Here is an 11,978-nt window from a genome sequence, read left to right on the forward strand (position 1 = left end):
ATTATAAATTGAATATAATTCTTAGATTTAATTGTTATATAGTTTTCCAAGTTATAAGAACATGAGATCAAGGACAGACTTTTAATTACAATCAAATGAGAATCTCTCATGCAGGAGAGTCACAATAAAGCTCACAAAGCTCACTTCACATAGTGAAGAATTTACAATGGTATGGTTACACTCCACCCAATAACACTCTTTAACAAAGATAGATATGACAATATAATTTCTCATAGTGTTTCTCACTCTCTTTTCTATTTTCTCTTCAAAAATGTTTTGACTATTTCAACACTTCATCTTTCTCTCTCGTCTCTTCTCTCCTCTTCTTATCTAGGTCTTGATATATATAGTTGTGCTTGTATCACATAAATATTGAAGTAGAGTTAATTCTGAACATCTTCATGTCTTTTGATATCTTTAAATATTTTATTCATTCTTTTCTTTGGAAGTTCTTGATAATCAATCAGAGTGTATTACTTCTTGTGAATTATTAACTTTTTCCTTTTCAACCTTTCAACAATTTGAATTTTGAATATTATAATGTTGAGGCTTCAATCATCTGGATATTCTCTTATCGTCTTCAATTTGCAGAGTCTATTTCATGTCTCGTGATTGGTTGATATTAATATGACAATATTTTAGAATAATAAATAAGAGAGGAATTTGAAATACTTCTTGAATAATTTGATATGTGATTAGTGTTATGGATATTCTCTAAATATATCTTCACCAATATCTTCAATTATCCCTAGTTTCCTTATTCTGTCTTTCATCAAAATATCTTCAAATAATGTTGAGACTTGTTGTGCAATTCTCTTTATCATCTTAATCATCAATTTTCAACGTTCATATTTGTTTGATCACTTTGCCAATAATCTTGATCACCTTGTGATGGTATATAATGCTTTTGTGCCATTCTAACCTTTACTTGCTTGATCAATTTGATACTTGTTCAGTACTTTGACTTTTGACTCATTTAGTCCTTCTTCCAATTAGATCTTATGATAGAAACTCGTCTAGTATTCTTTGTGCGCCTTTTGCATTGACTCGTTTAATGCATTGTGTTCACTGTCTACTTCGTACAACATTGCGATTGAAACAAATCAAGGATATGTGCATTGCCTAATAAGAAGATAAGTACATGCAACTATTAGGATACTCCTTATAGAAGAATTATAATTTATTGTTGCATGGAGTGCACTAAATGCATTTTTCTGTCGGAAGCTTTTTACACAAAAGGAAGGGATTAAAAAACCTTGAAGTTGCTCAACAACTAGAAACAGATTCATAATGGCTACTTTCTTTGAAGCCTACAAAAATCAATCCAAGAAGAATAAGAAATAGAAGGACTATGCTCTGTAGCATTCAATCTAAAATTTTTGAACCAACAAAAAGGCTTCATAGAAGGACATTATTTATGTTCATTCAGCAAGCTAAGGACAGAGCATTAAATCTCATATATATCAATAGACAATCACCCTTTTAAGTGAGCAATTTTTGTGATCACCCTCTTATATATAAACATCTTATCTTAGCCACAAGTGATAGTTTGGCAAAGGATACTTAGTTATTAGCCCGAAGTAGTTGTTATTCAAAAGATACTTGGTTTGTGAAAGAATATTTGCTAAAGCCAAAAGTGGCTTGTAAAAGAATAATTGAATGGGATCAGTCAGAAGTGGCAGAAAGCTAAAATAGTGATTGATTTGTGGCAGAAGTTATTGTGGCAGAGGTTGTTTGGCAAAGAATATTTTGTTGTTCCAGGAGTGGCTTGTTAAAAGAGAACTCAAAAGGGAGCCAAGAGTATATACAAACACAAACAATACTCACATTGTACTTTTGCAACATTAGTATACTTTCCAAAACTCAATTAGTCGATTGAGAATTGCCAATAGTCTAGAATTCATGTTATTCTGTCTTTCTCCTTATCTCTTTGCATTGCATGTTATTTCCACCTAAACTAACTTAAAATGAGAGTTTTTGTAAGAATACATATAACTAAATCATTTTTAAACAAGTGAATCAATTAGGTGTTTAAGCTTTGTTTGCTACATTTCACTTGAGAAAACTATCATTAACTGATTACTTAATATATAAAACTATCATCTAAAAATTATTCATTAGATGATATTTGTAAAAAGAGCCAAAAAGTTTGAAAAACACAATTCAACCCTCCTAAGTTTTTCATGTTTTTCATAATAAGGAATGTGATGGCCAATAACCATATAGAACCACAATCTCCCAATAACCATATGCCATAACCATGCCCATAACCCTATATGAAAAAATATATAATCTATCAGTGGTATCAGAGCCGATGGTTCGGAGTGACTGACCGCATAACCACCACCATAAACAAAAAGGGGTCACCGATGTGACTGACCGCATAACCATAACCAAAGGGGTCACTCATACCTGAAGGGAAATATACCATATGAAAAAGAAAAAAAAATAAAGGACTCACCCTTGAGGGGAGAATTGGGAATGGAGAACAACTTGCTGTGAAAGGTACATGAACAATTTCAATTAAAACTCATTCAGGTATCAAATTAATTTTTGATGTCTTATATGTTCCTGAGATTACCCAGAATTTGTTAAGTGTTGCTCAATTGTTAGAGAAAGGTTATAAGGTCTCCTTTGAAAATAAAGTATGTGTGATAAAAAATGTAAACAACATAGAGGTATTCAGAGTCCACATGAAAGACAAAAGATTTGCGCTGGATTTTATGAAGGAGGAATTTGATACAAAGAAAGTGAACATGAAAGAAGGATCAAAATTAGAAAATAAATATCTTTGGAAGAAAGTAGATGTCCAAGTGAAGAAAGTAGATGGAGGTTCACATTTTAATATTCACAAAAGGTCCAATGCCACTCCAATGAAATCCACACCGAACAAAGCAAAAGAAGATGATGCTGATATAAGAAGAAATATGAAGGATAATGCCAAATTGAAGAAAGATGTGATGCCATGGAAGAAGGAGAAAAACAAATATTGCAAACACAAAAAGAGGAGAAAATCAAGCATCAAAAGATGGAGAATCAAATCTGAAGATATAAAATAAACAGATATTAAGCAAGGAGGAATGTTGAGAATATTACTTAATATCTTTTTTTATTTAAATTAGTTTTTAGAAAATATTTCAGTTTTAGAAATTTGTTATTATTTTAGATTAGGAGTGAGATATTCTAAATATTTTATACTTGATATTTGTTATATTTTGCTCTATATATAGAGTATATCAATAAAATACAAAAACATGTTCCTCCGTATAACATATCACATATATCTCTCATATTTTCAAAAGCCCAAAAATCCCAACAGATCTATGACTTAATTTGATTGTAGTTCTTATTTACTTTTATGTTTCAAACAAATTGTTGATTGTCTTGATACTTTTATGTTTCTTTAAGACTCTGGATGAATGATTCATTTTCTCTTTTGTTCACAACATTTTCCTATCATCCATTTGGAAGTTTGATTTCTTGTTTTCATTTTTCATTGCTCATATTTTCTTTTCTTACTCTTTTTTCATCTGCATGGAAGTGCAAAAAATTTAGAGGAAATTTGATGATACATATTTTGTGAACACATTTAAAGATTTAGTGCACAGTAAAAGCACTTTTTATATATGCTTTATTTCCAATTTTTCACTCGTTCATTTTCAATAACAATAAATTGGATTTAATGTGCATATTTGCTTTAATTTTGTATTTAAATTAATTTGACATTTATTCACTATTTTGGTCATAACTTCACTTCACGTAGATATTATTTTTTGTTAACTCCAATTTAGATTCTACATTTCTGGAGCTTCAAAGTAAACACATGCTTTGGTAGATTTAAATTTCCTACCATTTTCTACGATTTTTAAGTTAAGATAGATTTATTGATAATTTTCAAAAACAACTTCTGTGGATTTAATCCTCCTTGTTTTAATTTAGACTCTTATAATAAATTTATGTACCTAATTAGAACCCACGTCTAGAACCATGTTTACTTTAAATTTTTGAATATATATAACTTAGATATACTATAAACATGAACAAAAATATCATTTGTTTAAATTTCCAATTATAAGAAGTGTCTCTTTCCTCTTGAATTTCATTGACTCATCCTTTCTTCTCTTATCTAACTTCTCTATTCTTCACTATCAAAAAAAAAAAAAAAACTGATCTTTAAAGATCAAATCACAATGAAAATCAAGCAAACTAGAATGTGTTTTCCTTTTCTAATTTTGATTTTGCACTTTGTAATTATAATTTACATTTATAATGTTAGAAACCAAATTAAAAATCTATTAAATCTTAGATTTGATGATTAAATATAAATTAGATTGAATGATATTTTGAGTTAATTTGTATAATTAATTTAATTGGTAAACTAATTAAACAAATCAAATTAAATTTGTTCTTTTCTTTTCTACTTTTGATTTTGACTTTGTAATTATAATTTGCGTTTATAATTCTATAAATTAAATTAAAAATCAATTAAATTTTGATTTGATAATTAAATTTAAATTAGATTAAATAATATTTGGATTTAATTTGTATATTTAATTTAATTAATAAGTTGAGTAAGTAATTTAGGTTATTTTAATTTATATCCGAATCTTACAAAAGAAATTATTGGATTCTTAAATCTATAAATTGACTTTTACCTTGTACTGAATTTCATTTTTCAACCCTTAATTTATCTTCTAAAATTTGACTTTAAGTTATACTTCATATTGCAAATTAGTAATGAAATGAAAATATTTTATTATAAGAACGAAATAGAAAATCAACTTGACAACAAAATTTGGTGACAAACAAGTTCTTATAGCAGTGATAAAGATTACAAAGTTCTTTAAAACCTACTTGACAACCAAAAACTAAAGTAGAAAACGCAAAGTCCAATAACATTTAATATTGAAGACTACAAGAGTTTGCACTCAGAAGTTTGTAGTATGCACAAAATCTAAACTGTTTGTCATACCTAGAAGTATAAAACATGACATGAATGATCATCATGATGCCCTAATGCTCATTGGAGTCGTCAGAAACATCAAATCCAGGAGGTATAAAAATAACATCATCCCAGTTCGATGTAGAATTTTCCTGCAAAAATTATCATTTTAGTCTTGATTTACAAAATAGATTTCATTACACATTAAAGGAATACAGATAATAACAAAAAAATCCTTCGACCAAAAAGGGGAGTAACAAAACCAATCAAGTAAATGTACGCTCTCATCTGCTGTAACTTTGACACTCACCCTCATTTCTTTTATTATATCCTCTAGAGTGGCAACCTGAAAATAAATCATGGGTTAGTCCTATGAAACAATTAGTCATACATTGAAAGGTGTCATGTAGTCTATACCTGGATATCCCCTCGTCTCATAGTGGGATTTAATCTGTTCTGATCACGGGCTGCCGATTTCAGTGTATTTTCCAAATCCTCCTGTGAAAAATTACAAGATGTGAAAAATAAAAACAAAATCTAAGCTTCATTTACAACTACCTAATCTCAAATAACTCAAAGCCGGAAAATCAACACACCTTTCTGAAGAAAAGTGGACGATATCTCTTATTCTCGTTCTTCAATATCAGACTTCTGGACTGAAACTCGCCAATATAACAATTCAAAATCCCAGTAAACGGATTCAAGCACGAAATAAATTAAGGTAACAGGATCAGTTGAAATGAAGCGCAGTCACTAATTATGATAAGATTAGAAGAATCAGTACTCCAGACATACTCGTAGAACAACTCCAGTTACTGTCTCCCACAAACATAGCATCAACTCGATCAATTTTCTTCATAACACAAGCATGACAAAGATGACAAACATGGAAGCACATAAAGTTCAAGATATAAGTCGTACGTGTGAGTTGGACACGTTTGTGTCAAACAGTTAAAATGCTCCTAAGTTAATTTTATAACTTTTTTTTTTTAATTTTATATTTCATAAGTTTACCAACACATTTGAGAATGGCAGGTAGATATATGATAGCCCTTTGGTTACAATGACTTATGGTAACTTTAAAACACCAAACCCTCGATTTCTGTTTTTTGTTTTAATTTTATACTTGATACTTCATTTTGTATTATATGCCCATAATTTTTTAAGTGTTATATTTGATTATCAATGCTATTGTATAAGTGCCTCATATCCTTGATTTACTATAATACCTCGCTATATAAATAGATGTGCTCTCACCAGTCTTATCTTTGCATGAAAGCAGATAAAGGAGGTTTAGCACAGTTTAGAACTTAAGGTTTGCATCTTTTAAATGAAAGCAAAGATGCTGAACTGAAATAGGATCTTTGCTGACATATGGTAAGTGATAAGAGTAAGTCATCCATGGTTCCAAAGTCACAGACAGAACATTGATGAAAGGAATCATGGTCTATGAACTTGTGGTGTTTAACTAATTTCAAGTTTGATAGAGACAAGGCTTCAAGCATGTGCGAGCAGCAATTTATGGGTGGCAGTAAAGTGTAAGAATTTTAGACAGCTTGCAGTTAGGAATTCATGGATAGAACACAAGAAAAATCTAACACTTTTCTTTCTGGGAGAGAATGAATACGGTTTATGTTCAGCAGAAGGCAATGACAAACAGAATATGAAAAGTAACATCAAGAATCAGTAACAAGAAAGAAGACTTTGCTCATAAGCATTCTGCCAATGATTATCATTATAACTTAAAAACCAAAGAAAAAAAAAATCAGAGATTCACAATTCTCAGCTATATTAAATCTCAGCATGATTCTGTTATGGTCCCCGTTCATTAGATCTAAGTGGACTTGGAATCATCAAGCATAACGAAATGGTATTAACAGGTGACAGTTATCTGCCAAAATGTATTATCTACACAAAATAGTTGACACTTGGTTCTTCAGTTTAGATAAACCTTACCAAAGGTATTATTTTAGCAACAAAGTTTGGTTAATCAAGAGACCATAGCACTTAATAGTTGACTGTTTCAAATCCTGATTAGACTAGAATTTCTAATATACACAACCAGAGATGTCAAGCACAGGTTGAAATTAGGTATGTGATTCTTTTTTTTCTGTAAGCAAACACGATGTGCTCAACGACTCAACACAAAAAAGTACCTGTAGCTTTTAATTTTTTAAAGCTAAAAGAGGCTCTACCTTAAACGTGAGAAATAAGGTTTTATGAAATCTATAATTTTAGATAATGTATGAAGAGTGTCTTGTTTTTATTTCTAGCCGAGCCTTATTAGGTAAATCACTGCTGGGCAGACAACAAGCATATATGAGCTACATAAAAACTGTTAGAATAAATAATCTTAAATAGAATTTATTGTAAAGGTGTTGTGTGCTCTGTGCTATACCTAATTCATAGATATATATCTTTTTAGATTCTTTTCTCTTCCTCTCATACATTGTATATGATCTATCCAAAGTTATTATAAACGAGTTCCAGCTAAAGGGAAATTCATACTCTCAAATTCATTATCAATTAATTTATGTTTCTCAAGTTAGTATTAGAGTGGGTTGGTCCAACACTGCCTATCTCTTCTGGCAAAGGAACTGTGGAGCAGTGCCACCCAAACCTAGTGGTTGCACACCCAAATTCCGCTCAATGCGTCATCCACCACCATTGTTGCCCTAGATGCGTGTGTCTCACATGCCACCTTCCAATGGTAAAAATCTGTCCAGACCACCATAATTTGACTTGTCAGAGCACTTTGAGTCCTTTTCCACCCTCTACTCTTCATTCTAGAACCATTTGGAGTCTTCTAGTCTTGATCACGGTTTCTCTCATTTGGAACCCTAGGTTTCTCGATTGTATTACAGAACTATCCTTGCCTCTAACTTGTTCAACATGTCTTCAAGGATTATCTCCTTTAACATAATTTCTACTTGTGAAAAAGGAGGCTGTAGCACTAGAGAAGGGTGTTCTTGCGGTAAAGGGCATCCAAAATGCACATATTGCAAAAGAATGTGTGACAACCAAAAAAGATTGTTACTCTTTACACGGCTTTCCTAACAAGGCAACCATTATTTCCAAATCTTAAGTTTATGAGCCAAAGTTCTATAATGAAGAATATCAGGATTATCTCAAATTTAGGTGCTTCTGATCACATTTCATGTAATGTTTCATTATTTTCTTCTATTTTTCATCCTAAAATACCTATTGTTGTTACTTTTAGCCAATAGATCCACGGTTAATTCTTAGGGAGTTGGTCAAATCTCCCTTTCTCCCTCTTCTTGCCCCTGATGGTCCTTTAAATTTAATTTCCTTAACGCAATTAACCAATTTTTTAAATTGTTCCATAACCTTTGATGTTAGTTCCTTAGTTATATAGGAGCATTTGGAATAGTGAAAGACATTAATCTAGAGGACTCTACTATCTTGGTAGTAGACCATCGATATCTTGCTTAGAATCCCCATCTCCAAAGCTTTAGCATGATCACTTAGTTCATCCACAATTATCAAAAATAAAAAGGATGATTCAATATGAAGTGACAATCAATTTCAATATGTTTGGTCCTCTCATGGAACACAAGATTAAAAGCAATGTGTAGAGCAACTTGATTATCACACTACATCTTCATTGGTTGAATGTTGCAAAAAACTATTTCTTGTAGGAATTGTCTAACCCATATAAGTTCACATGTTAGGGATGTCATTGCTCTATACTCTGCTTCAGCAAATGATTGTGCAACAACATTCTGTTTTTACTTTTCCACAAGACTATATTCCTCCAAGCAAAACACAATATCCCATGGTAGAACGTCTATCCATAGGAGAACCAACCCAATCAACATCACTATATTCCGCACCCGCCACCCGTTATAAAAAAAGCGGCCGCCATGGCTGCCATAAGAAACCCACATCGCCACCGCATTTGTATGGTGGCAGGCTAAAAAAACATCCCCGATTTACGCCATAACGCTGCCATAACCGATTTTTAATAACACTGTTCCTGAACAGCAGATTGAGCTTCAACCATTAAAGTCACCATGTCATTGTCAAATTGCTTTAATGAAGCTAGTCAAATAGCCAAATCATAGAGGCGTTGGATATCATTTGCAAATATATTTTGAGCATTTTTCCAAAAAGAATGACATGTTTTAAAGGTCCTAAGTGTACTCAAAATATTGGGCTCTACCGATTGCCAAAGTAGAGCACAAAGCTGAAAATCAGTTTTCTTCCATTGTTGAATTCGATCTTATCGTACTAAGCTTTTGTCTCCTTCCAAATGATCATGAAACCCTTGGCCAAGGAACCAAAGTTCCACAGATGCAGACCAAGACTCAAAAGTTTTTCCATTTAATTGTTCGGAATTTATGGAAGTAGTACTCGAAAAAGATGGTATAATCCCTGCAGACATGATAAGTGAACAGTAGCAAGTAGACTATTCGAAAAACAGTAGAAACGACACACCAAGGGTTCAAGAAAGAGAAACTTAGGGTTTTAGGGTAGAAAACCCTAGGAGACCCACCAAAAGGCTGTGAAACCAGAAACGAAGGACAAATATGGACTCAGTGCTTCAGCGAGTCTGACGAAGGTGGTCTTGAGAATATCCAACAATTGGACACAGTGCGTGAGACTCACACGCCTAGGGTAACAACGACATTGAACGACGCGTGTGACAGAGAACGGAGGCATGACCCCCGGGGTTGGATTGTGCTCCTCGAGGCGACTCAAACCCAGGTGCTGGATGGCAAAAGTCCGGGGAACGACGGCGGAGGACAGCGGCAGATAGAAGACCAGTGACAATTTCTTTGACAAAAAGGTAGAGCAGGATCGACCCACTATGATACCAACTTGAGATTAAAGTGAAGAAGACTTTAGAGTGAATTTGAAAGAGTGAGTTCTCTCCTCTTAGGTTTCCATATTTGTAGTAGTTTAGATACATTAGATACAATGGATGAGAGGAAAGAAGAGAACTCTAAAAGATGCTCCTAGGAACTAGATCTAAAGCATGCTCCTAGGTACATGGTCCAGCACACAGTATAATAAATCATATTTAAGAGTATTTATTCTAACCGTAAGTTTGCACGCATGTGCTTCATTGTTCACCCAATTTAGTAAAGTTGATACTTCCCTCCATAAACAGGTAACCAACATAAAAACAGACTCACCACTTGTGGGGATAAGGTTGCATGGATCAACCTTCCCCAAACCCAACTAGGCGGGACCCTCAAACATTCCTTGAATCCTCAATTTTCAATAGCTTACAATTAAAACACAATTAAAAGGCTAAGAGAAAAACCTGGAAAACTGGAACACCAGAAAAGCCATTGGAAGCAGAGCCAGATTTTTCCCTTTCCTACAAATCACAAGCATACATTATCATTGCTGAAAAGCTCAATGGACAATAGAAAGGTAAATAGAGTGACTCTACAGGGATTACAAGCAATTTTCAAACTTCATGTTGAAGACCTCACATTGACTAGAAATATGACCAAATTATAGTATATAAAGGAGTGCAAATTTTATCTTACAATCGAATTTTCTAATGTTGAGTCAGACTTGAAGTTCACTTTATAAAATTGTATCAAAGTTTATTCTAACAAGGTTTGTTGGGCTTATTTTGCCACCACCACTATCGGACATCTTTATTCCCATGGCATGGAAAAGTGTGTTAAAGATCACATTAGAGATATGACTAAATTCTTACAATTCAGTTAGTGAGCTTGAATTAGGCATGAAGCCCACTTTTTAAGACTTCACACATCAACTAATTTTCAATATACAAGAAAATTTTCTAAGAAAAATGTATCATATTGGCTAACTAGACCAATGTAATAGACAAAAGAGTCGTACAACAGAGACATCAAGCTCTAATTCAAGGAATTAGTGAGAGCCAATCTATAATCTTGGTAAATTTATTAAGAAACTTTTTATCAACAAAGTAATTTTTCCCTCAAGGATGATTTGTCACCATAAATTGCACGCAAAGTACTAAGAGAATATAACTCGAAGATTTTTGTATTATCATAATCCATCATAATGTGAAAGTACCAATGTATTTTTGTATACTTCTCTTCAATTTCAGAATCAATGTATTTTCAAATGAGATATAACTTATCTGTATCTGTGTTCATAGGATATAAGCCATTAGAGAATTTTCAAAACTCAGGTCTCCTTTAGACAATAGAACTAAGGTTTTAAATTACTGTCCCATTTCTTGATATTGGGGAAAATCACATACCTGCAGCCGCGTGGTTGCAGACATTTCCGGTCACATTGCCATCACAAACACTTAAAAAGCCTTGCATTTTATTGGAACTAACGGTAACATAAAAGTTTTAGATGTTTTACAGAGTTTTAGGTGGGTGTTCGCGGTCACAACTTTGAGTCAATCCACCTAAACAATTTGCAAATGGTAAAAACAATAACGAATAAACGACTCACTTTGAGAGCATTCTGTATTTGAGAAAACTCCGGTATCAATCTAAAGGCAACGCCGTTCACCTTGAGCTGAAATACCTGAAGAAACAAACGCACCTTGAGCGGAAACACCTGAAGAAACAAGCACTACACAAAAATAAGCGGATGAGAAGAATGGAGGACCTTGTTAAGCGCAATGGGGACGACTTTGGAGCCCGCGCGAGCGTGAGGTTCGATAAGCGTGACCTGGCTGAGGAGCGCTTCGGCGTCGTCCTTATTGAAGCAGAAGAGACCAAGGTTTTTTCCGGCTGAAGAGCCCGAGACCAAGAGAAACTCTTCCGAAGCGTTGCTGAGGGCGTAAACGGGTATGCCCTCCAAGCGCTCCTCGATTGCCTCGACCGACATGGGCCTGCTCCGGCCCGGTGGGGCTATCCGGGCCCAGGGCGGGCTGGTGCGAAGGGCTGGAAATGAGCTGCGGTTAGGCTGGAGACGGGTGAGGTTGCCGAGCAGCTTGGAGCAGTGGGCCTGAAGGTCCCCTAGGGCCTTCTGGAAGCCGTCCAAGCTCATGTTATTTGAGTCTGTGCGGTGCAAAGAACACGATACTGACAAAGTGAATCAAAGCTGT

The 11,978-nt window shown here is 33.7% G+C and overlaps 1 protein-coding gene across 1 annotated transcript; it reads right to left on the reverse strand.

Moving 5' to 3' along the window:
- Nucleotides 1-4,794: 4,794 nt before the first annotated feature.
- Nucleotides 4,795-11,975, reverse strand: TIC22-III (Tic22-like family protein). Its single transcript, XM_028059863.2, has 7 exons — nt 11,537-11,975; nt 11,378-11,452; nt 10,233-10,289; nt 5,539-5,598; nt 5,360-5,440; nt 5,253-5,288; nt 4,795-5,094 (listed from the first exon to the last, which is right to left on the reverse strand). The coding sequence occupies exons 1-7, from the start codon at nt 11,918-11,920 to the stop codon at nt 5,014-5,016; spliced, it is 774 nt and encodes a 257-aa protein (XP_027915664.1). The 5' UTR covers nt 11,921-11,975; the 3' UTR covers nt 4,795-5,013.
- Between the last annotated feature and the right edge of the window lie 3 nt (nt 11,976-11,978).

This window comes from Vigna unguiculata, chromosome 3 (genome assembly GCF_037176805.1).
Source record: "Vigna unguiculata cultivar grain cowpea cultivar isolate G323 ecotype 2 chromosome 3, ASM3717680v1, whole genome shotgun sequence".
In the NCBI taxonomy this organism is placed as follows: Eukaryota; Viridiplantae; Streptophyta; class Magnoliopsida; order Fabales; family Fabaceae; genus Vigna; species Vigna unguiculata.

Coding starts and splice junctions, on each gene's coding strand:
- TIC22-III (XM_028059863.2), bottom strand. CDS start 11,920: ATGAGCTTGGACGGCTTCCAGAAGGCCCTAGGGGACCTTCAGGCCCAC. Junction 11,453..11,536: donor TCCCCATTGCGCTTAACAAG/GTCCTCCATTCT, acceptor TTGTTTCTTCAG/GTATTTCAGCTCAAGGTGAA. Junction 5,289..5,359: donor TGAGACGAGGGGATATCCAG/GTATAGACTACA, acceptor ATTTATTTTCAG/GTTGCCACTCTAGAGGATAT.